Source organism: Vigna angularis, chromosome 7 (assembly GCF_016808095.1).
Source record: "Vigna angularis cultivar LongXiaoDou No.4 chromosome 7, ASM1680809v1, whole genome shotgun sequence".
Taxonomy (NCBI): Eukaryota; Viridiplantae; Streptophyta; class Magnoliopsida; order Fabales; family Fabaceae; genus Vigna; species Vigna angularis.
In genome coordinates, this window is record NC_068976.1 from 3,962,496 (window position 1) to 3,988,917 (window position 26,422).

Genomic DNA, 26,422 nt, shown 5'->3' on the forward strand with positions numbered 1-26,422 from the left:
ATTGAAAAATCTAGGTTCAAAGCACCTTACTCCCATGATGTATTTGCTTTTTTTTAGTATTAAAGAAATGAGAACCCTAGATGGATAAATTTGTAAAATTAGGATCAATTTATCACTTTTTTGTGGTTTATAATTTTTGATATTCATTTAAATAAATTGTCTTTATGTGGTAAAAAAAATTAAATACGTTTAAGTCAAAAAAAAAAAGGAAAAAAAGAAATAAGCAATGCTAGCTGCCCCTTTGTAACAAATGCTTCAAACAAAAGCAAATATTGATTAATCAACTCCAAAAGAATGACTGTCACATCCTTCACCCATGCATGCTTAACCACAAATTTTTAATAAATAGATTTATATTTAACTCAATCCAACAATATATATTGAACAAATAACATCCTCTCAACTAGTTAATGGTTAGTTTGTTTGTTTAAGTTTAATCTCTCTCATAATGGCTACATTTCTTGTGGCATGAAACCAATGAACACCTTCAATCATGCATTGCGCTTCAAGTATATCTTCACAGCTTATTTTCACTATTCCAAAAATATTGAATGGGTTCATTTCTTCACTTTATAAGCATGTTATGTCCACCAATGCATTTGATAGGCTTGTGTCATGCTCAGCAAAATTGCTAATGTCATCTTCCTTAACATTTGACAGAGTTAGAAACACATGTCACACTTCCAAATCCTTGTCTCATAAATAAGCATAGTGACTCACCAAAAGACTCTACATTTAGTAGTGTTTAGCATTTGTAAAAGAATAAGACCAAAAACAACATTTAAGGAATGTCCATAAGTTTTTCTTTAATAGTGATAGACTAAGGAGATTAATCACGAGTTATTAATTATCTTGTTATTGATCATATTTGACTTTAAGGTAGAAGTTGTTCATATAAGAGATTATATATTGATTTCAACATAAAATTTTAAGGTTTGATGTTTATGGATTATTTTATTTTGTTAAATATATTTTTAGTCTTTAAATTTTTGAAGTAAAATTGAGATTTGTTTGTATCCATATATTTGATACATTTTAATTTTCAAACTTTTAAAAATAAATTAATATAATTCTTTTAACATAATTAAATTAAATATTTTTATGTGTCAAATATATTATAGGTTAGTATTTGAATTGTTTATGTTTTTCTTTTACAGCCCGAATAAATACATTTAACATATAAAAAATTAACATTATTATATTAAAAAGATTATATTCAAGTATTAAAATATATTTAAAATTTTAAAAATTAAAATATATCAAAATTTAATATGAATCAAAATTCAAGTATTAGAAACATATTTAAAATTTTCTTTTCTATAACTCATTACATTTCTTTTATTTATATTGAATGTGAACTTTTACATCATTTAAATTTCTAAAAAGGACAAAGGATAATAGTAAAAGTTAGGTAGAAGCTTCAACATTCTAGTTTGTGTTGTTCCCTTACCTATTGTTTTGTTGATGAAACTCGGCGAAGCCTTACTGGTTTTGAGACATTTTCTGCTGAGACTCTGGGCATAGCAGTGGGCATAGATGAACCATTGTTCACAGTCTGCAACAATTTTATTACTGTCAGAGTGTGATACTTCAGTCAAATATGTGGATGGATATAGTTAAATCAACAACTATAATCACACAAATAATTGAATATTGGACTTTTCATTAAATAAATCATCTCTGTAATGTGTGAATGCAAGATGCTTAAGCCTTAACCACTATGCCACCTCTATCAAGTTTGAGAATGTATTTCACTCACAATTTAATCCCAAAATAAATTATGTACATGGCATAGTTCTCAAATTATTCAAATTTCTTCCTTGTTGCTCCTTCTCTAAGGTAACAAAATTGGTCAAATTAATAACTAGCTAACTCGTTAATTATGACAGAGGCAAGAAAACAATGGTAAAACTTTCATCAGGAGTATACATGTTTCTCTGGTTGAATTTTGGTTTTATGATTCTGAATATTAGATGTTGTTTTGAAAACCCGTTGATGATCAACACTGATTAATGGTCTTTCCGCATCAAGTTGAGTTGAACCATTAACTCCTGAAAAAGGAAATAATGCATCAGATGTGTTCAATACAACAACATTCTATGGTTTTAACTATGAAAATTGCATAATTAAATAAAAAACATCATGAGTTTTTGTGAGAATATCAAAATTATAGTAATTGATTCTTCAGATACCTAATACAAGCATGAAATTACCTTTATTATTATCCTCCTCCAGTGGTTCAAGACTAGTAGGCACAGCTAGTGGAGCCTACAATTCCAAAATAGACAAGTGAGATATTCAATAGACTAGTACAGATTTAAAGCATGCTATGCAAAAAACCCACGTAAATTTCATTATCCTGTAAATGAAATTGAGAAAATCATAATTAAAAGCAAATCTATCGAGATTCAAAGTTACGAAAAAAAAAAGTACTACGAACAATTGGATTAATTTTCTGTGAAACACTTTTAAGAAAGAAAAATTGAAGACTTCAAACACTTAAATTAAGTCATGTATAAGGTTTTAAAATTACTGAAGGAAAGGAAAGGAATGACTGACATTTGGTTGACTTTGTGTCTTCTGTTGTTGCATCTGTTGATATTTTAGAATAGTCCAATCAAATAAATAGTCAGAATCATATCCTGGTAAAGAAGATTTTATAACATTAGCACAGAACACAAATATTAGACCACAATGTACAATCAAACACCAATACTGCAATCAATGAAGTACACAAACACATTAATGATGGTACTTTTGTAACTTATTTTTAGCAACAACTAACAATCAAGATGTAACTAAAAAAACATATACAATGTGAAGCTAGGGGCTTTTTGGGGATCAAGGGTTATAAATAAACACCCTTAGGTAATTCAGGGGATATCAATAATACAATTTTAAGAATGTTTTTCTCTGTCGCTTGTTAGCTGAGAATGAGTGCAACTACTGATATTACAGATCATTTTCAAACAGTCATTACAATGTGAAGTGGTTCATTACTATAATGAATTGCATGAAGAATATAAGTAAATTGGAACATAATTAAGGAGTCACAAATTGATACATATGAATCAATGTGTTAACAATTTTGGATTATATATATATATATATATATATATATATATATATATATATAACAAAATCATTAAATAAACTAACAATTTTTGTTTGTTTATTATGCACAATGAATTATATTTTTATTGTTCATATTTAAAATTACTGGAGAACAAAAGGTTAATTAATGTATTTTCAACTATTCAAACTGAACATCTTTGTTACAGATGTTAATTAGCAAAACTTAGGGTGTTTTTACTTGAGTGGATTACATTGTGAGAGAATGTGAACGTGGATTTACGGGACGCATTATGTTTGTTTGTTCTGATTTGGAAAGAATAATTTGAGTGAATTTGCGAGTTTTTCACTTTTGTGGTCATCCGCAAAGATGCAAAGATTTGAGATGATTTACATTGAAATCTCGTTTTTACCTTCCATAATTTGAGAAAATACACATTTAAATTACTGTATTCGAAGAAATGCAAGAATGATTGTATTTGGTTCCCACCTATTCGTATTCAGTTCCAGTTGATTGAAGAAATAAACTTCTGCTCCATCTTCTCGTATTCGGTTACACTTGAGAGAAGAAGTACGGTGAATGGTTGTACTCGGTTCCCCATAGTTGTGGTTCCCCTCTCATATTCCTTTCACATGTATTTGGGAATTTGATTCCCCTATTCGGTTCCACAAGCCTGTAAAAGTTTCGTTGATGCTTTCCTCCATGTGGTAATGCTTTACAAGCTTGGTGGCTCACTGTGAACCGTGAAGGAGATGCATAGGTCCATTAACGTGTACAGCAGTGGGAGTCGAAGATGTGGCAAGCCTTTTGAGTGTAGAAAGTGTGGCAAGCCTTTTGCTGTGAGAGGGGATTAGAGGACACACGAGAAAAATTATGGTAGGCTTTGGTTCTGCATTTGCAGCTCTGATTTCAAGCACAAGAGGTCCCTCAAAGACCATGTTCTTGCTTTTGGTGATGACCACGCTTCACACACTATCGAGAGTTGTGATTAGATTGGGAAGGATGACTTGTTTGGTGACGAAGATGAAGAGGAGTTAGATTTAGAAGATGATGATGAAGGTTATAACAATAATGAAGTGGTTTTTTGGTTTTAATTAATAATAAAAATAAAGTATAGGTGGATTCTCTCATATGGATTGAAATTACCTATTCTCATCCATTTTCTCTCTACTTTACCAGGTTTAATTAGTGATTTATTTCTTACAATTATAAACAATATCATTCTAGGTCTGTATTCCAAAATATTTTTCTATGTTAATGGTTAAACTATTTAATAAAATGTAGAAAAACTAAGAAAAATGTCTTTTTAACTATATAAGTATTACACCAGTAGTTAAACTTCTTGAAAGTATCTAAGAAACAAAATACCAATTAAAAATTAATTTTTAATAATTAATTTTAATGTATTATTCTTTATAATAATTTTTACAATTAAATATAACATTAACAATTATCATTTTATATAACTTTAATAACTAAGGACATTTTGGTAATCTTTAATTTCTACCAATTAAACAAAAAAAATTTATCTATTACATCAATCAAATTCTAGGCTAATTTTTACAAACTTTACTTTCAAATTCACTCTCACTTACCTCCATATTCATTCAAATAAACAACAAAAAATGTATCCTCAAATCCATTCAATCACTTTTTCCTAAATTATTTCCTGCAAACTCTCTCAAGTGAACTAAACTATAACTTTTCATTATTATCAACATTGTAGCATGCAGAGTCTTGTCTAGGACGTTATGTTGGAAAATAGCTTAACCTCTTTTGAATGTAGTCTTTTAATGTATTTTATGGAGAAAGTTTGTCAACTAATTTGATTTTTTTTTCTTAGTAAAATCATGCAAAAAAAATGAATATTGAAGGTTTCTACATAATTTGCTCAATCATTTGCCTTTGCCAAAGCGAATTTGAGTTCTCCACCCAATGAATGTAACACATTCACCCAACAAATGCCACTTTGCCAAGCAAAAATTGTTAAATTTCATACTTTTAAAGTTTGTTCTTTGGAGTGATTTCTGTCAACCGTTTAAGATCTGCTTCACGAATTTAAGGCTGTATGACGACATGTGTTTCAAAATTTTGATCAGCAAAATGGTAATTTTCTCAAGTTATCCTACTTGTTAAGAATAAATAACCTTAATATATATACATACATACAAATATATATATATATATATATATTGGATAATGATATATTAATATAAATTTTTTAACAACATTGTGGTGTCATTTTCTTGTTAAGTTTAGAATTACATAAATACAATAATAAATAAACAATGAATTAGTAAAAAATTAGATAATTAAAATGTTATTAAAAAAATATTGTAATTTTTTTTTTTACTTTTTTTTCATTTGGTTTGAAACGAATTTGAGAACTGTGAGAAGAAAAATACCACTTGCAGGCACAAAAATCACAAGTTCCTTCCTTCCTTCATCTTTATCACCTTTTTTTTTTCCTCGTTTTCAATTTCTATTGATTAAAACTTACTTAGATATATAAGTCGTTCTCATATTTCATGTTTTATGTGGTATGAGATGTGACAAATGAATTATATGATTTTTGGATTGTAAAACCCCAACTTTTCTAATCCTTCTATAAATATATATATTTTCTTGAATACTTCATGTGGGTTTTTAACATCATTTTTCTTTACATTGAAATATAGTTCCTAGTGAATAGGTTTTTAAATATTGTTTATATTTCAGTATTTATATAAAAAAGGAAATTGTAAAATGTGATAGTTGAAATCCATATATCTCTTAAGAGACCATAATTCAATAACATTAGAGGATGTGATGGCACCTAAGTTCAAACTCTTATAAGGGTAATATAACAAAATCATAAAGTAAATGAAACGTCTAACAAAATGTTTGAGCTCACCACTAAATCAATAAAATGGAGAAAAAAAAAGTTAAAAACTTTAGTGCTAGGAACAAATTATTACTTCATTAGTTTAATTTTAAGTTATTTTCTTTGAATTTTGGATATGATTAGCAAAAACTCTCTTTTAATTACATCTTGAACCAACATAGTCATCTTAAGTTATATCAAGGCTCAAACCCACAATTTGTTTTATTTATAGTCTTTAATCTAACACATACTGGACATCTAAATTTTTATTTAAATTATGTATTGGAACATACTTTTAGTTATGTTTGTTTTTCCATCGTCTCTTGGAAAGAGGAAAGACAAACTCTACAGAACAAGAGGAAAGTATTAGTATTTCCTTTTTATTTTTCTAGTGAACATTTTAACTTCATTATTTGTTTCTTTTAATACGTGTAGCTAATTTATTTGGATAAAAAGTGTTATAAGTTCCTTTGAACATTATTTGTTTTCTTTTAACTACTACACTAAAGGGAAACGACAACGGTTATTTTCGCTTATATGCAACGGTTCCGCAACCGAGGCATATACAGGCGAGACAAAAAGGGGTAGACTTTTTGCCTCGGTTCTGAACCGAAGCAAAAAGGTGTGTGATTTTGCCTCGGTTCAAATCCAACCGAGGCAATAGAGGTTTTTTTTTTTTTTTTTTTCGTTTTCACCATTTGCCATATGAGTTGTTAGCCCTTGGCTACAATCCATCAATGCCTACCACTTCATCTCACAACACCATCATCAAAGATTCCACTACGAAGAACAAAGAACGAGAACGACGTACTCCCACCACCACCTGCAGAGAATCAAACTCCACCACTCCCGCAAAGCATCAATTAAACATAAAACAACCCAAACAAAATTAGAAAAAGGAGACGGAAGGAAGTTTCCTCCTTCGCTGCGAATTAGAACAAAGAGAAGAAGAACGAGACTTATCGCCCTTGCGCCCCCGCCGCGTCTTCGCCACACCTCAATCACGCCATTGAAGATCCCTTCGTCGCGCCTCCATCAGAACAGAGAAGAGGAAGGAAGGGAAACAAAAGAAAATGGGAGAAAAGAGAGGAGCGGCGCAACTTCTATCTCTGTTTGCGAAATTTAACCCTAAACACATGTTATTACATCGGTTATTTTTTTAACTGAGGCAATAAGGGTCTACGGCCTCGGTTCTATAAAGAACCGATGCCTAAACGCTCTCAAAAAAATAAAAAATAATTACAAAAATGTCACCGCGCCAGTTTTAGGCATCGGTTCCTTTTGAACCAAGGCATATACCTTTGCGCGATAATTACAAAAATGCCACCGCACCAGTTTTAGGCATCGGTTCTTTTTGAACCGAGGCATATACCTTGCGCGATAATTACAAAAATGCCACCGCACCAATTTTAGGCATCGGTTCTTTTTGAACCGAGACATATACCTTGCGTGATAATTACAAAAATGCCACCGCACCAGTTTTAGGCATCGGTTCTTTTTGAACCGAGGCATATTCATTTGTGATAACTATAAAAATGCCACCGCGCCATTTTTTGCTTCGGTTACAACTTAACCGATGTCAAATACGCGAGTTAAAATCTTGTTTTTTTACCAGTGCTAGTAATTAGATAACTTCATTCAACCTAATGCCTCTTAGGACTTAATCACTCATAACTTTTTCTTTGTCAATTAGCTTTGCATGACCAAACTAGTTAGTTTATCAAACCTTTGATAGCTAGGATTAGGAAATTTTCATAATCAACTTAATTTCTATTTTCTCCTATTATTTTTTCTAAACTATCAACTGAAAGTCATTTTAGAAAGTGAGTTTAAGCCTAATTCAACACCCCACAAAACTGGCTTGTAAGGTGAGGCTTGCACCCCACTTAGATATTATTATTTGGTCTTATCTCTAGTCGATGTGGGACTTCCAACAAGTCACACTAATACAATAAAGAGATATGGCATCGGTTGTTTTTGCCTATAGGCAGCGGTTCTGGAACCGAAGCATATACGAGCGAGGTAAAAAGTCTACTCCTTTTGCCTCGGTTGTGGACCGAAACAAAAATAATAGGATTTTGCCTCGGTTCTCTTTTGAACCGAGGTAATATATTGAGAAATTCAATAAAAAAAAATGCTATTGTGACACTTACATTCATCCTATAAAACAAAGTCCTTCTTTCAGTGCTCTACTTCAGATTTTAAATAAATTAATATAACATATACTCTAACAATGAAACAATAAAACATCAATATCATATACTGTAATCTAAAATTAATATAACATATACTGTAATCTAAAATTTGTCAGTTTCCACTGAGTAGTACAATAATCATCAATATCAAATGTTGCCAACCTCTTCAACCAGAAGAAACAAGGGATAATCTTTTCACAAATCAGCAAGATGCAAAAGATATCCTCCTAGACTATCACGACTCATCACAAAATGGCATTGCCCTATTTCTGTGAAGGACAAATGGCAAGAACAATGTCACAAAGATGTCCATCAACTTCCTTACCCACAAGCTTCATCTCCAAAGCTTCATCTCCCTCAACTGTTTCTCTGCCTCAATTCCATGACCAGCACAAATGTACATAGCAAGGAGCCTTTCATGAACCACTCCATATAGTGATGGGCTGCCATCTTGTATTAGCCAATTGGACAACCGCACTCCATGGACAAGTAGCAAAACTCTGGAAAAAAATTGAACAATATTTTCAATGGTGTTGGTGATGCCTACAACCACAAAACGACAACTATCAAACCCAAAACAATTGATAAAGAAAGAACCCGGCCCAGGTGGGTCTTCTCCTGGGGCACGAACCCAGGCCAGAGGTGCGGCGGAACAAACTTGTCGAGCTTGGGGGGCGGAGACGACAGCAAGGAAGCGGTGCCAGTTCGACGAGGGGGCAGAGCGAGATCGCATCCGGTGGAGGAGAGAGATCGCATCCGATGACGGAGCCAGATCGCGTCCAGATCGCGTCCGGTGGTAGAGCGAGATCGCGTCTGGTGGCGGAGCCAAATCGTGTCCAGATTGCGTCCGGTGGCGTTGCGAGATCGCGTCCAGATCTCGTCCGGTGGCGGAGCGAGATCGCGTCCGATGGCGGAGAAAGATCGCGTCCAGATCGCGTCCGATGGCGGATCGATATCGTGTCCAGATCGCGTCCGGTGCCGGAGCAAAATCGCGTCCAGATCGCTTCCCGTGGCGGAGCGAGATCGCGTCCGTTGGCGGAGCGAGATCGCGTCCGTTGGCGGTTCTGATTGGTGGTGGGGTTAGGGTTGCGGGGGTGGGAGGCGTGACAGGTTTGGGGGTGGGACAACGACGATGCGGCCATGGGCTTTGGGAGCAGAGACAGAGGAATAGGCTTCCGCGGGAGCAAGTTGGATGCGCGGCGGAGCGGCGGAAGAAGAACTGCGCGGGAGCAGAGGAAGAAGAACTGCGAGGAGAAGAGGAAGATGAACTGGAGATTAGGGTTCTGCACTTTTTGAAGATAAAAAACTAATACTGACTCGGTTCTTTACCAAACCCGATGTCTATACTCATTTTACTGTCTCTGTCCAATTACACCGATGTTGTAGGTCAATTTGAAAAAGGATTACGCCTCGTTTTAACCATTAACCGAGGTAATTTGGCATTTATGCCTCGGTTCAAGGGGAACCGAGGCCTATAAGTTCACTTAAATTGCAAAAATGCCACTGCCTGTACATATACTTCGGTTCTCTGAAAACCGCGACATATTGCCCGCCTTCTTTTCCGCGTTTTGTACTAGTGTCACATATCAATTCAATTAGAAATAAGCCAATTTTATAGTATGTATAGTAAGTAGAAACCTCATACAAACTAATTTTATGAAGTTGAATTATGTTTAAAGTTTATTTCTTAACAATATTATACAATCATTTCATTTAAGATAAGTATATATATAGATGAATTGATTCACTTTATTATGTATATGAATGCAGTATTTATACAAGATGAACACTACATAATAAGAAGAGATATATGCTATCAGTGATTCCTGAAATATTTCCTAATATGTTAAGATTATGATTCCTTAAATATCTCTTAACCATTATGACTAAATCAAAACCCATTAATAATAAATTATTGTTGCTGATCATTTATCAATAACAATATATATCATGCACGGCTACAATTAATATTGGTGGGAATAATAAACTAACAAGAAAATTAACTTCTACAATGAGGGATAACTAGCATGCGAGAAATAAAAAAATTAATACCTGCACGAGTGAACAGATTACGAAACAAACGCTTCAAAAGACCATAATCTGGTCGTTGATCAAATGTCAAAGAGCGACAATAATGAAAGTAAGAGGCAAACTCCACAGGATATGACTTGCAAAGTACCTAAGAAGATAACATGTAGTATATTAAGCTTATATGCATAACAAAAAGTTCAATAGTAAAATCTTTCTTAGGATAATGATGAGTTAAACATTGAATAAATCATCGATACCATTTTTTGAAAACATAATTTTTGATTATGAAGTCAAGGATTCAAGCCTTCAAACCAAGTTACCCATGTTTTTCTAATTCTTATTATCAGAGCAAGTAAAAGTGAAAATTGTTTATAAACAGACCTCAATGGGCGTTGATAACTTCTTTTTGCAAATTTGATCATACTTTTGTCTTTTGGTGGCAGCTTGCAAACCTTGCCATGGAAGACTGAAAGAATTCAAGAACCAAATATCAAGCCACATGTTGAAAAATATGTGCAACTAATACTCAAAATTTTATATTAATCAAGATTCATTTTATTAAGATTACACTCGATGGGATTGCACATACCTTCCTCTTAAAAAGTACATTAAAACATAGCCAAGAGACTCCAAATCATCTCGACGACTTTGCTCTAATAAGAAGTAAAAAAATTGAGGGAAGTTATAGGTTATTACAATCTATGGAGGAGAAAAAAGGAAAAATTCTTTGTACTTACCAATTCCTGAGTGAGTATTGTAACTTGCATAACGGGCAGTCCCTGTTAAACCTTTGTTTTCTCTGGATGAATTTATCAATGTAAGAACAAGCTTTAAGCAACAATAATCTGACACGAAATATAAACTTGATTTTGGTTTCTCATTTTTAGCAATAATGCATCTACATATAAACAGATTTTTTGCAACATTACTATAGGGACAAGTATGGAAAAGTCCTAACACTTAAAAACTTCTTAGTTATACTAAATAGTGTATATAAAATGACGAATATTATACCATACAGAGATAAAGGAGTTACCGAGAATAAAATATCTTTAATTTTAATTTATTATCGTTTCTCATATACATTGTACTGAAATTAGATATTCCATAATTAATGAACCTGAAATATAATCTGTAATAATAAGAGATTAGATAAAATAGTAAAACTAGACAGAAAAATATATGTACCTGTAAGGGATATGCTTATTTGTGATGGGATCCCTGTATCTTTTTGCTAGTCCAAAGTCAATCATGTAAATCTGAGAGTGTTACATTACAACATTATATATTAAAGGTTGAAAGCTAAAGAAAATACTAAATAATCTTTTTATCCACATAGAAATCGAAAGAACAAAAATACTAATGAAGCAATACCTGATTTGCTTTCTTTCCGAGACCCATAAGGAAGTTATCGGGTTTGATGTCTCTATGCAAAAATCCTTTGGAATGTATATATTCTATCCGTGTAAGCTGTGGTCAATTAAACAAAAGCAGATTTATCTTTAATTTCCATGTATTTATATATTGTTTTTATAAATGAATAAAAAATTATAATTTTGTTTTTAATTTCTAAATTGTGAATCTGCATAGAAAAGTAAGAAACTGGAGCGTGAAAAGGAATTAGTGATTACCATCTGATCAGCCAACATCAAAACTGTTTTGAGAGATAATTTATTGCCACAGAAGTAAAAGAGATCTTCAAGACTTGGTCCCAGAAGTTCAATAACAAGAACATTATTGTCCGCGTCAGTGCCACACCATTTCATTCTTGGAATTCCACCTTCAATTCCATAACTATGTGGAATCAGAATCTATATAGAAAATGTTCCAACAGCATTTGAGTTTCTGTTAACTTACTTCCTCCTTGAAGAATACTATATAAATTGCACTCGTACAATAGCTGTGGTTGATTGGTTTTCTTGCTCTCCTATAAAACAAGCAAAATATTGCTTTTAGAAATTGAAATGTCTATACTTTTGAAATATTAGAATTTATCTATATTTCATAAAAATGGATGGAAAGTGGAATGCAAACAAGTATAGGTAAGTAACTTGTATAGGTAAGTTAACTTGTCAGCCTCTCAAACTTTAACAGATTGGATTTGAGTTTTTAATCCGCTGCTCCATCTTGATTTGTTTCATTTGAATTGTCAATTTAACAGGTCATAGGTGGGTGAGACGAAGTGTGACAACCAGTTTTTTTTCTTCTTTTTAAATAAAATTAAATAGAATAATTTAAAAAATTAATATTTTGTATTATATTGCTTTTAAGATTTATATATCAATTAATTATAATAAAATAATTTAATAACATGATTATAATTATTTTAATTTATTTTATCAAATAATCAATTAAAACTTAAAAAATACCTACAATGTACTCTTAACATATATATATATATATATATATATATATATATATATATATATATATATATATATATATATATATATTAATAAAGAGGATTAGTTTCTCTAATTATTTTAGTGTACGCATATCGTTACAATTTTATATTTTTATAAATTATTTTAATTTTTAATTTTTATATATTTTCTTAAATTAATTAAATACTAAAAATAAAAGCTCCCTTCAATAAAAAATTAGCAATAATTTATTTTATATACTTTTTAATAATTAGGATAAAAATTAATTTTTTTATTGTAATAAAAAATGGATAGTACACTTTGTTTCCAATTACATAACAAATTTTAAAAATATAAAATTAAATAAAAACTCACTCCTATCAAAAATACTCATGGGATTCTATTTAATGTCGATCTTTTTTACTTTAATCATTTTTTTTTCACGGTTAGAAACTTATTATTTAGTCATCGATTTTAGTGTTCAAAATATAGGTGTCATATGATAATGAGCTATCTAGTCACCTATTTTTCATAAGTGACAAATTTGCAATTGAATGAAAAGTTAGTCATACAAGAGTATTTAGGGACTAATATTATGTGTTCTAAAAACTTTGAAATAAAGGGAAATTGTTAGTGATTGAGACCGAAATATTCATCTACTTAGCAACGCATTTTGTTTCAGTCACAAAAATAAAGCAAACTAGTAAATCAATGACCCATTCTTGTTTTGTTATTAAATTAAAGTTTTCTCCTAAAACGTTTTAGTTTGCCTCCCTCCATCTTACTAAAATTCCCAATTCATGTAACCTCCAATGCTAATTCCACATCTTCTCTCCAATGTTCAATCATATTTGTGTTAGCCTATCCTCAATCAAACGTTAATTTTTTTTATCCATCCTTCCTTCACTTATAGACGTTACCATTTTCCCTATCTATTGAAACACAATCCCATTTCCCTGTTTGCAAGCCCTAATTGATTTCTTATACCCTAATATCTATGAAAGTGTGAAATCCCAAGTAGAAGCAACAACTTATAATGACTCTAGCAATGTCTCAAATGCAAGGTCCCAAGTAATTTTATTTCCTATTACTAATGTTAACAATTGATTTTTCACTACTCAATTAGATAAATTATTGTCAAATATATATATAATCCCAAGTTACCAGTCTCATGCTTAGTAATCTTATTGTTGGTCATCTATAAGTACATCTACCTAGTCTTTTGCTCACATATAATATGTGATTATTAAAGGTGGGTACCAAAACACAACGAAAGAAATGAAAGGTAAACTTATTTGTTTTTATAAAGTTCTATCAAGCATTTCATATTATATAATTCAGGTTTCAATCAAATTTTAATTATTTTCAACTCATTATACAATATTAGACACAAAAATAAACCTAAAAGACTATACTTTTAGAGACGTAAATATAGGGTGTCGACGTTCTTGTAAAGTTTGGCACCTGTCATAAATTTTTTCTCCAGTAAATTCAAGCCTCAACAATAACATTCACCTTATCTCAAAACCAACATCATTATCCTCAAATTGTCACCCTCATCCCAAAACCATCATGATAGGGTTAGTTCTTATCAATCCTTTAAGTCACGGTATTATTTCATACCAATCTGTACACAAGGAATCTTTATTTACTCTCACCACCTAAACCTCATTCTCTATTTGATTATGAGAGTTCAGTAGAGTCATGATGACTTTATGCCTAAATTTATAGACAATCATATACATTACACTACATAATTCAAAAAATAGTAATACATCCATATCACAATATTCGATATATTTTTGGCATTCAAGTCACGGTTATATTCAATCTGACATACACCATTACCGCAATGCCCTCATTTCATTAATTCTCATCAAGCCATAAAAAGCATTAATAGAAATCTCTTATCATAACTCAGGCAAATTAAAACATTCATCACATATAAAAAATTTCGTATCATTTATATGATTCACATCCTCATCATCATTACCATTTTAGTTATAAAGATCACACACATAAATATATGTACAACAATTCATCATCAAAACATAAAACAACTAATAACTAATTCCAAGTTAGTCAACACACAAATGATGAAGCATATTAGTATTTGGAACTTATAAAAGTTAATAAGACTACCTAACCATAGAAGTAACCTTTCCTAAAGCTAAAGGTCCCCATCTCAATAGATTGAGGTATTTCTAATTAGAGAATCTATTTGAAATTCTGATCAATCCAATCTCAGACACTCAATACTACTATAAATTTCAAGGATCATCTAATACATAGGAATAAATGATGTCCTAGTAAATTTTCACAATGAATTTGAGTCGTGCACTAGTCGTATTGTACACACCAATCCCTTTTCGTTAACCTTACCTTTAGTGATTTTCAAACTGTCATTCATTTGTTTTCTCACTACTTTCTTTAGTTCATTGGAGTTAACGTTGGTTGTAAGTTTGAGTTTCTAACTAGATTTGTGGGAGAAATGAAAGACAAGTTCGTAGATGGATGTGTTAACATGAAAGTGAGGGTTGGGTCGTCGGCAAGGACGAAGAGCACAACACCAAACTTCATGCGTGAAATCGTAGTTAACTTTGACGTTCTCCTCTTCGTCCCCATCGACGACCTAACCCTCGCATTTGACGCCAGCACACCCATCCAAAAAGGCATCTTCCATTTCTCCCGTGAATCCAACGCCAACCCCAATGAACTAAAGGAAGTAAGAAGAAAACAAGTGATTTACAGTTGGAAGATCGTTAATAGTGTTGGGTTATTGGGCTCCCTTCCTATGTGGAGAATAGGCCCAAATAATGTGGACCTTTAGGTCTCACTGGGTCAAATTGAGATGGGTCAGATTAGTAGAGTACATTAGAGTCATTTGAAGAGGCAAAAGCCAAGTGAGAGAAAAAGAAAGAGCGAAAGTCATTCTCGCATAACCCTAAACCTGCACTGGTGTGTTTTATTCGCTGTCAATTCGTTCACCATTGGATCGAGCTGATGTTTGGACAGTAGGTTCCAGACATATGGTTCTTCATTCTGACCGTTCGGATCGTCAATCGGAGGTCCAGATTGGGAGAAATGGGTCCCGCACCAGCAGCCCTGTTTTGTGGAATTTTCATCTTCTTGGCTCTCATTTGTAAGCATTTGTGCTTATTTAAATTGGCTTATTGAACACATAATTTGGTGTTATTATTGGAGACTCTTTTGTACCCTATTATTGATCATAGTGGATTTTTCTTTGGTCTAGACGACTCGTGGTTTTTACCCTTGCATTGAGGGGTTTTCCACGCTAAAAATTGTTGGTGTCTCTTTGTGCTTTGGATTCTATTTTTGTTCTATTTGTTTGGTGCTCCTCACAGATTCTCGCAAGAAGGGGGATTGAATTTCCGCTGCGTTATTACTGTTTGATAAGTTGTTATATTTTTTGGCCCTTTCCCCATCAGAGTGGCATCAGAGCTCTTTTGTTAAGGGAATGTTTAGTTTGTGTGAATGATGGAGGCACATACAAAATTGATTCCTTTGAATGGGGAAAATTATCACCTATGGAAAGGCAAGATGAAGGATTTGCTATTTGTGAAAATTTTACATCTTCCAGTTTTTGCTTCCAATAAACCAGAATCCAAGTCAGATGAAGAATGGGATTTTGAACATCAACAGGTATGTGGATTTATCAGGCAGTTTGTTGATGATAATGTTTATAATTTTGTTGCTAATGAGACACATGCGAGAAGCCTATGGGATAAGCTTGAGTCCTTGTATGCCTCTAAGTCAGGAACTAATAAATTGTACTTGCTGAAAAATTTTGTGGAGTTGAAGTACAAGGAAGGAAATCCTGTTTCAAATCACTTGAGTGAATTTCAAGGGCACTATGATCAATTAGCAGGAGTGGGTATAAATTTGATGATGATTTATTGGGTTTATTCCTGTTAAACTCTTTACCGGATTCATGGGAGACATTTCGGGTTTCCATGATAAGTGCTACCCCTAATGGTGATATTTTTTTGCAAATGGCAAAGAGTGGTGCTCTTAATGAGGAGATGAGAAGGAAGACACAGGGTACTTCATCTCATTCAGAAGTGCTTATTACAGAGAATAGGGGGAGAAGCCAAAAGAAAGAACAAAATAGTGGTAGAGATAAAAGCATGAGCAAGTCCAAGTCTCGGTGCAAGAATGTGGAGTGTCACTATTGTCACAAAACAGGGCATATAAAGAATTGTTTTTTGTTGAAGAAAGAGAGCAAAGACAAAAAGGGTAAGCAAAGAGAAAAAGATACCGATGATGGTGATCGTGTTACTACTACTACATGTGGTGACCTTATTTATCTTCGTAATTATGACACTATTAATCTTGTATCTGATGAGAGCATGTGGATAATTGATAGTGGTGTTACACTGCATGTTACATCTAGGAAGGAGTTCTTCACATCTTATACACTTGGTGATTTTGGAGTATTGAAGATGGGTAATGATGGAGTGTCTAAGGTTATTGGTGTTGGTGATGTTCACTTGCAAACCAACATGGGGATGCAGTTGTTGCTTAGAGGAGTTAAACATGCTCCAGATGTTCGCTTTAACTTGATTTCTATGCCGGTACTTGATGATGGTGGATTTGATAACCACTTTGGTTCTAGAAAGTGGAAGCTCACCAAAGGTAACTTGATTGTGGCTAAAGGGGAGAAAAACTCTAAGCTTTACTAGACAAAAGCTTTGGTTGCTAAAGATAGTGTGAATGCCATGTATATGGAGTCATCTTTGTGGCACAGAAGGCTTGGGCATATTAGTGAAAAAGGACTTAACTGCTTAGTTAAAAAGGATGTTCTCTAAAGATTGAAGAGTGTAGAGTTGGAGAAATGTTCTCACTGCATCCTCCTTCCAGGAAGTCAGAGTTGCTTGAATTGGTGTATTTTGATGTTTGTGGCCCATTGAAGGTAAAGTCTTTTAGTGGTGCACTTTACTTTGTTACTTAATGATTGTTCCAGGAAGCTTTAGGTTTATGCTTTACAGAGAAAGGACCAAGTGTTGGACAAGTTTAAAGAATTTCATGCTTTGGTTGAGAGACAGTCAGGCAAGAAGTTGAAGCGCATTCGTACTGACAATGGTGGTGAATATTGTGGACCATTTGATGCTTATTGTAGACAGTATGGTATTGCACATGAGAAGACTCCTCCCAAAACTCCTCAGTTGAATGGTTTAGCAGAGAGGATGAACATGACATTGATTGAAAGAGTTAGGTGTATGCTTTTTGAAGCAAAATTGCCTAAGCATTTTTTGGGTGAGGCATTGTTTACAGCAGTGCATGTTATTAATCTAAGTCCTACAGTCGCTTTGAACTCTGAGGTGACAGACAAGATTTGGTTTGGCAAGAATGTTACTTATGATCATTTGTGTGTCTTCGGTTGTAAAGCATTTGTTCATGTTCCAAAGGATGAAAGATCCAAGTTGGATGTGAAGACAAGGCAATGCATCTTCATTGGCTTTGGTCAGGATGAATTTGGCTACAAGTTGTATGATCCCATTGAAAAGAAAGTTGTTGGAAGTCGTGATGTGCAATTCATGGAAGATCAAACCATTGAAGATATTGAGAAGGTGGAAAAGTCTACACCTAAGTAAGATGGTAATGTGGCTGATTTTGATCTAATTCGGTTGTCTATTAATGATTTGGATATTGATGTTCATGATGATGAACAACATGGTGATACTAATCAACAGATTGGAGATGACTTGAATGTTCCTATTGATAATCTTGATGAAGAGGAACATGATGTGTCACTAGATGAGAGTCTTGGTGATGTACCTGAGTTATCAGAAGCTCAACCCAAAATATCTGATAGGCCAAAACAACCTTCTAAGAACTTTGTTGAAGGCAAGGAAGATGTGTGTAGGCTACGAAAAAGCCTATATGGTTTGAAGCAGGCTCCGAGGCAGTGGTATAAGAAGTTTGAGTCTATTATGTGTGAGCAAGACTACAAGAAGACTACTTCTGACCATTGTGTTTTTGTCAGGAAATTTTCTGAGAATGATTTCATTATACTGTTGTTATATGTTGATGACATGCTTATTGTTAGGAAAGATGTATCCAAAATTGATAGGTTGAAGAAGCAACTGGACGAGTCTTTTGCCATGAAAGACATGGGAGCTGCTAAGAAGATTCTTGGTATAAGTATCACTCATGATAGAAAAGAGAAGAAACTTTGGCTATCACAGGAGCACTACATTCAGAAGGTGTTGCAAAGATTCCAAATGGAAAATGCTAAAGTTGTAAGTACTCCTCTTGCTACTCATTTTAAGTTGAGTGTTAAACAAAGTCCTTCAAATGAAGCTGAGAAGATGGATATGAGCAAAGTTCCTTATGCTTCTGTGGTGGGTAGTTTGATGTATGCAATGGTATGTACAAGGCCTGATATTGCACATGTTGGTACAGTCACTAGATTTCTGTCAAATCCAGGTAGAGAGCATTGGAATGCTGTGAAATGGATTTTGAGGTATCTTCGTGGTACTAGTGGTTTGAGGCTTTGTTTTGGAGGTGATAAGCCTACTTTGGTGGGTTACTCAGATTCAGATATGGCTGGAGACATTGATTCCAGAAATTCTACTTCAGGGTATTTGATTCATTTTGCAGGGGGAGCCTTGGCTTGGCAATCAAAGTTGCAAAAGTGTGTAGCATTGTCTACTACTGAGGCAGAATTCATTGCACTTACTGAAGCATGTAAGGAGTTGTTATAGGTGAAGAAATTATTGCAGGAGCTTGGTTTTGTGCAAGGGAATTACTTGTTGTATTATGACAGTCAAAGTGCTATTCATCTTGGTAAGAATCCAACTTTTCATTATAAATCCAAACATATTGATGTGAGGTATCATTGGATACGTGATGTTTTGGATGCTAGGTTGTTGGAATTAGCTAAAGTTCATACAGATGATAATGGTGCTGATATGATGACCAAGGCATTGCCAAGAGGAAAGTTTGAAGTTTGTTGTGAGATCGCCGATTTGGCGGATATCTCCACATAGTCGTGAGGGAGAGATTTGTTGGGTTATTGAGCTCCCTTCCTATGTGGAGAATAGGCCCAAATAATGTGGACCTTTAGGTCTCACTAGGTCAAATTGAGATGGGTCATATTAGTAGAGCACATTAGAATCATTTGAAGAGAGGCAAAAGCCAAGTGGGAGAAAAAGAAAGAGAGAAAGTCATTCCCGCATAACCCTAAACCTACACTGGTGTTTTATTTTCTGTGAACTCGTTCACCGTTGGATCGCGCTGATTTTTGGACAGTAGGTTCCGGACATATGGTTCTTCATTCTGACCGTTCGGATCGTCAATCGGAGGTCTAGATTGGACGAAATCGATCCCGCACCAGCAGCCCTGTTTTATGGAATTTTCATCTTCTTGGTTCTCATTTGTAAGCATTTGTGCTTATTTAAATTGGCTTATTGAACACATCATTTTGGTGTTATTATTGGAGAATCTTTTGTACCCTATTATTGATCATAGTGAATTTTTCTTTGGTCTGGACGACTCGTGGTTTTTACCCTTGCATTGAGGGTTTTCCACGCTAAAAATTGTTGGTGTCTCTTTGTGCTTTGAATTCTATTTTTGTTCTATTTGTTTGGTGCTCCTCACAGATTCTCGCAAGAAGGGGGATTGAATTTCCGCTGTGTTATTACTGTTTGATAAGTTGTTATATTTTTTGGCCTTTTCCCCATCAAATAGTAAGGTTAACAGAAAGGGCAACGTTAACAGAAGAAAATTTACTAGTGTGCGACTCAAAGACTTTGTGAAAATTTACCAAGTCATCATGTATTCCATTGCATTCAATGATCCTAGAAACGGACAACAACATTTAGTAATTGAGGTAGTAAGGAAAAGTTTGAATTGATCATAATTTTAAAGAGAGTTTCTAATTAGGAATAACTCAATTTATTGAGCTAGGGAACTTTCAGCTTTAGGAAAGGTTATTTTTAAGGCAAGGGAAGCTTATTGATTTGTATAAGTTCCAAATATTAATATGTTTTATAGTTTGTGAGTTGGTTGGATTAGAATTAGTTATTAGTTGTTTTATGTTTTGGATGATGAATTTTTGTACATGTATTTTTGTTTGTGATCCTTATAGCTGAAATGCTAGTGATAATGAAGATATGAATTATATAAATGATATTGAATTTTGTATATGCGATAAATTGTGATTTGCCTAAGTTATAAGAAATTTCTATGAATGCTTTTTGTGGCTTATTGAGAATTACTGAGATGAGGAAAATGTGGTGATGGTGTATGTCGAGTTGAATAGAGCCTAAGCTTGAATGCCAAAACTATATTGAATCCACTAATAAGAATGTATCACTATTTTGTGAATTGTATGAATATAGTCATTTCGACGTGAAGTCATCTTGACTCTACTAAACACTAATACTCAAATAGAGAATAAGGTTTAGGTGGTAAGACTCGAAGGATGTTCCTTGTCTACAGGATCGGTATGAAATATTATCGTGCCTTAAAGGATTGATAGGAACAAACCCTATCTTGATGGTTTTGGGATAAGGGTGATGGTTTTGGATAAACCTGTTAAATTGAGCCAAACCGGCTCACACAGGTTAACTCATCACAGGTTGAGGATGGTGGTTTTTGGATAAAAGAAATATTGTTGTTAATGTTTGAATGTATTATAGAGAAAATTTATGATAGGTGCAAGACTTTATAAGAACATCAACACCATGTATATGTCTCTTGATCTAGAGCCTTATAGGTTTATTTATATAAAGTGTTGAATGATTAATATCTGAATGAAATTTTGAATGAAATCCTGAATTATATAATATAAAATGCTAGAAATTTATAAAAATAAATAAGTTTACCCTTTATTCCTTTTATGATGTTTTGACATCTTATATTATATGTCAAAAGATTAAATAAATGTACTTGCAGAAAATCTTACCGACAATAGTGAACAACAAAAATGAGACTGTTAATATTATAAATTAGGATTATATATATATATATATATATATATATATATATATATATATATATATATATATATATTCTTCTAGTAATATAATATTTATATATTTTCTTTTGAAACAAATTTAAACACTTTTCTTGGTAAAAAGAATATATAATATAAACATATCAATGTGATGAACAAATTGACAGTAAAGAAGAGTATTAATATGGGATGTTATAGTTTAGAATAAATAATTGAATACTCTTGCAATTTTAGTAACTAAAAGTAAAAACACAAGAATGATGGTTTGTGAATAGAAAATAACAAAGTTTAAATTAATTAAAAACTAAAATTATACATACTAAAACGTATATTGTCTTTAAATATTAAATTAGTTTATTATAATTAATAATTAAACCTTAACCTATAAATATTAATAATTTAAATATTTAAATATGTTTTTAGTTTTTAATTTTGACATAAAATTGAAAAATTTTCATATGAGAAACTTTGATACATTTTTTGGTTTTTAAATTTTATAAATGAATGAATATAATTTTTTTCATCCAATTACGTTAATATGTTTATTACGTGTAAAGCGTGTTTATTAGTTAATACTGTAACGAGAATGTGTTAAATTATGTAAACCAAATGTTAGCATGAATTGTGTTTGGCACATGAAATTTTTTTAACATAATTGAGTTAAAAGTCGATATCCATTTATTTTTAGATTTTAAGATCAAAATATTACAAAATTTTGAACATACCTTACAATTTAAGTTATAACATTATTGTATATTTTATATTTATAAAATAATTAATTTTTTATTTTAATTTTTAATTTAAAAGAAAATAGGTTGACGAAACATCTTAATCCACTTTTAGTCCTTCAAAATTTGGTGTACTATAACAAATGAACTGAAATCAATTAATAAAATAAAACATCCAACTTAAATTTTGGACAAAGCAAGGACCAACTCTTCGGTCAAAGTTCAGTTTATAATTTGAAATTCTAATGATATGTGACGATTTTTTTTTTACAACATTTTAATTAAACATGTCACATAATAATAAATAAATAATAAATTAATAAAAAAATAGTTCATATATTATACCAAAATGTTGTAAAAGAAATCTTATTAAAATATTTTGGTCCATTCAAATAATAGCATGAAGACAACTTTCAAAGTTAATTAACAAAGAATTCGGACTTGGTACAAAAGGTTTTGCCAATCGATGGAAAAAATGATTGATCAGGTTTGTCATTTTAATTGGTCAGTTCCGTATTATTAAATTATTATTATTATTGTTATTTTATAGCTTTAACTTTTCTAATACTTTAGCAAGCTAAATTATTAATTTATTTTATATCATTTAAACGAAATATTTATTTAAATTATTTGTATAAAGTGAATAATTTAATTTTCTCTTTTTTTCTTTTATTTTTATTATTTTACCCAAACACACCAACTCTTTTAGCTTGTTTTGAAATTAGAAATCAGTCGGCCAGATCAATTTTCGGCTATCAATATGCTAGTTAAATTGGATCAACCATTATATTTAGACGCATGATTTTTTTTATAAAAAGCATAATAAAAAGAATAAAAGATTTGAACATGAATACTTAGTAATACAATAATGTTTTGATTTTGTTATTTTTCTTTTTGATTTTTTTTTCTTTTGCTATCTGTTGTTAATTTGTTTGATTAAATTTAGCAATGTTACGCCATCTCAAGTAAAACATCAATCTATAACACTATCATGGACTAGGATGAAGAATGGTATACTTCTAAGAAAAAAAATAACAAATTTGTGACGACTGCAAAATTACATATTTAGAGAAACTAAGATTAAAAATTAAATATTTATTGGGGATGAAAATAAAAATGACTAAATTTCTCAAAACCAAATGAAAAAAACCAATATATTTACAAAGATCAGAAACAGAAGTCAATTTTTTTTTTTTGAGAAAAGTCAAGTATTTACCATACTAAAAAAAAAACAATAATTACTGAAAAATCTAATCATTTTGCAACAAGGAATATCTACAATTAGAAACTAATAACACTAATGGTCATGAATCACCTTAACTTGAAGAAAAATCAAAGTATGCCGAATCTTTACATTAAATGAAAAAAATTGATAAATTATATTAATGCTAAAATTGACTAATTTAGCCATTTCTTAATCAAATGATTGAGTTAACATAAATACCCTTATGGTGTTCAACACAAGCAAGCAAGAAAGGGGTTACATTTTCATTTGTCTTAAAGGAAATGGATTAATATTAGAAATTGAAATAAAACACTCCTGTTTTACGAGAAGGAAAAGTTATTTTACTAAATACTTTTTTAATAAAATTTTGGTTCAAAGTTTAATCCTAAATCCTTAAGGTTTTCTTCACTTGAATGAATGAATTTGGAAGAGAGTGATCGAGAAATTTTATTTTTTTGTTGTTTATTTGAGTAGATTTGAAGGTAGGTGAGAGTGAATTCGAAAGTAAATTTTTTTAATTTATCACATAAATAAAATCGTACACTAAGTCTTATAAACTTTACTTTCAAATTCACTCTCACTACTTCTAAATCTACTCAAATAAACAAAAAAAAAATTAACTTTAAATCCTCTTAAATCTCCTCGATCAATCTCTTCCAATTGTACCTTTCCACATGTTTTATGTCAGGTCTTAGCACCAACCCTTACGAGTAATAAATAGGAAATTAAAAAAAAATTATGCCGGAAATGGAAGTCAATAAATTTGCGACGAAAGGAAATAAGACTCACCATTTTGATGGCTACGATTTCAGAAGTATCTATATGTGATCCTGGAAATAAAACATATACAAGTTAAAAAGATAATTTATAATAATAATAATAATAATAATAAACCAAAACTATATAAGTTAAGGGATATATTTTCTAAAATATTATTTACTGAATTAGTTCTTTAAAAATAAATTTTATTTTATTTTAATTCTGTAAATATTTTATGTCAGAAAGTATTTTATTAACTAAATTCTTTAAGAAATAAAGGGTTAAATAAGTTCTTTATTATCTCAATATTACGAGTAACTTTTTAGTTTCAATCCATTATTTGATTTTTTTTATTTAATCTATTCTTTTAAAATAAGTATAGTATCTTCCCTAAATTGATTGTAATCACGAAAATGGTAACATGTGACATAAATAATATCAATTAAAGTTAAACTGTAAGCCAAAGTAACATGATCAACAAATGTCATATAACATTCAACTATTACCATAAATTTAACCTTAAGAATCATGTTATTTCGTTTTTAAAAAAACTAGGACCAAATTAAAAGTATAAAAAAAATAGTAAAATGAAATAAAAAATTATCATGTATCATTAAAAAAACTATTTAACAAAAAAAAAGTAATAGCAAAAAGTTTCCTACCAATGTAAATTTCACCAAATGATCCGCTCCCAATTTTTTCACCGATTTTATACTTTCCTCCAAGGATTCTCGCCATTGAAACTCTAAACGACAACGGTTTACTGATACACAGAGGGAATGCCAAAATCGAGGTTTGCTGTCAGAGGCTGAATCGGTTTGGAATATATGAAGAAGAGAAGAGGAGAGAGAGGAGAATAGATTCCATAGCAGGGTTAGTTTGGGAATTACAGTTTTACATTTAAAAGTTTGTTGATGACGTAGGTGGACAAGAAATATATCCAACAAGGCAACGTAGCGTGCATCAGTCGCATCACTTTTCAAATTCCTTGTCCCTAAAATCAGCCGTGAGTCATTTTGTCCAAATGCATATTTTATGGTTTTATGATTTTTTTTAATTAATTGAACCTTTTCATGCTATGATTTGGATATTAAATTTTCTAATCTTAGAAAATGATTAGCACAACTCTAATATTAATATTTTCACCAGATGAATTTTTCCTTCGTTAATTCAAAATAAAATCCCTTAATAGATCAATGTTTTTTAGGAAAAGAAACTTGTTGAAGATAGAAAATCGGCTTCCAGAAGTCTTAAATATCGAAGGCAACGTGTGCTTTTGTTTTGATTTTCCTGCTGAAAATTAAATTTTATTGAGTTTTGTTTTTAAGAGGGTTAATGAGATTTTTTTGAGAGATGATGTGATCTGAATAGCTTTAAGTTTCTAACGTGTTTTTAAGGATTGAAATGCGAAAAGGATCAATTTGTAAAAGGTATTCCGACACTTGTCGACAAGAGAGTTTAAATCTAAAAAAGTGAATATTGGAGAATGTGTATCAGATTGAGTGTGATTATTAGAGTGATTGGAATATTTTTTAGAAAATACTAGTTGCATTTATAGGATCAGATGTGTCATTTGAGTGTCTGATTCATGGGTTGATCCTGACTCCTTCTAAAATCAAGCCCCAATTTTCTAGTCCGTTTAATAGGAGATTTTTTAAAAGCCCCAATCCCTAAAGTCCCACATAAAGTGGGCTGGGGTAGGGTTAGGATGGGGCTAGCCCCCAAACTAAATTAATTCACTTTTAATGTTTTTTTAATTATTTCTTTTATTTACTTTACAAGTTCAATAATTTCCAAAATTTACATGATATTTAATATCTTTTTAATTAAATATAAATGTATAAATATTGATTTTATAAAAAATTATTTAAAATAATTTTTAATTATAAGTATATTTTAAATATATAATTTTATTATTTTGGAAAGTTAAAAAAGAAATTTTTTATTATTATTTTTATTTAAAAGAAAATGAAAAAAATTTCAGAAAAGAAATTATAAAAGTAACACAATTGAAAATTCGATTTTTCAATAATCGAATTCTGATATCTATATAAATATTTGAAATATTAATTATGGATAGAATTTAAATTCAAATCTACTGATTGGATGAATTTTTAATATCGGTGTAAATTTTTTATTTTTTATAGTTTGTCATATAAAATTATTTTGTTGAATGTTTTGTATAGATATATATATACATTA

The 26,422-nt window shown here is 31.5% G+C and overlaps 1 protein-coding gene across 5 annotated transcripts; it reads right to left on the bottom strand.

Annotated features, from left to right (window-relative positions):
- Positions 1-280: 280 nt before the first annotated feature.
- LOC108336896 (casein kinase 1-like protein 3) lies at positions 281-25,084 on the bottom strand. Of its 5 annotated transcripts, none has more exons than XM_052879914.1 (15): positions 24,883-25,078; positions 24,251-24,291; positions 12,020-12,089; positions 11,794-11,942; positions 11,537-11,632; positions 11,351-11,421; positions 10,900-10,961; positions 10,752-10,815; positions 10,544-10,628; positions 10,184-10,310; positions 2,560-2,642; positions 2,214-2,268; positions 1,930-2,051; positions 1,451-1,555; positions 281-641 (listed from the first exon to the last, which is right to left on the bottom strand). In XM_052879914.1, exons 1-14 carry the CDS (start codon positions 24,956-24,958, stop codon positions 1,451-1,453), a joined length of 1,206 nt encoding a protein of 401 aa, XP_052735874.1. In that variant the 5' UTR covers positions 24,959-25,078; the 3' UTR covers positions 281-641. The 5 variants fall into 5 exon arrangements, 4 of the variants coding, with proteins under 4 accessions (XP_052735874.1, XP_052735873.1, XP_052735876.1 ...); XM_052879913.1 differs by having other exon boundaries at positions 281-645; XM_052879916.1 differs by lacking the exons at positions 281-641; positions 1,451-1,555 and having other exon boundaries at positions 1,965-2,051; positions 2,560-2,592; positions 24,883-25,080.
- Positions 25,085-26,422: the final 1,338 nt, after the last annotated feature.

What these genes read in the sequence shown, in the direction of transcription:
- LOC108336896 (XM_052879914.1), bottom strand. Translation starts at nt 24,958, where the DNA reads ATGGCGAGAATCCTTGGAGGAAAGTATAAAATCGGTGAAAAAATTGGG. An exon ending in AATAAGCATATCCCTTACAG is followed by an intron (nt 10,962 to 11,350) that starts GTACATATATTT and finishes AAATTCATCCAG; the next exon opens with AGAAAACAAAGGTTTAACAG. An exon ending in TAATCTGTTCACTCGTGCAG is followed by an intron (nt 2,643 to 10,183) that starts GTATTAATTTTT and finishes CTTCTTTACCAG; the next exon opens with GATATGATTCTGACTATTTA.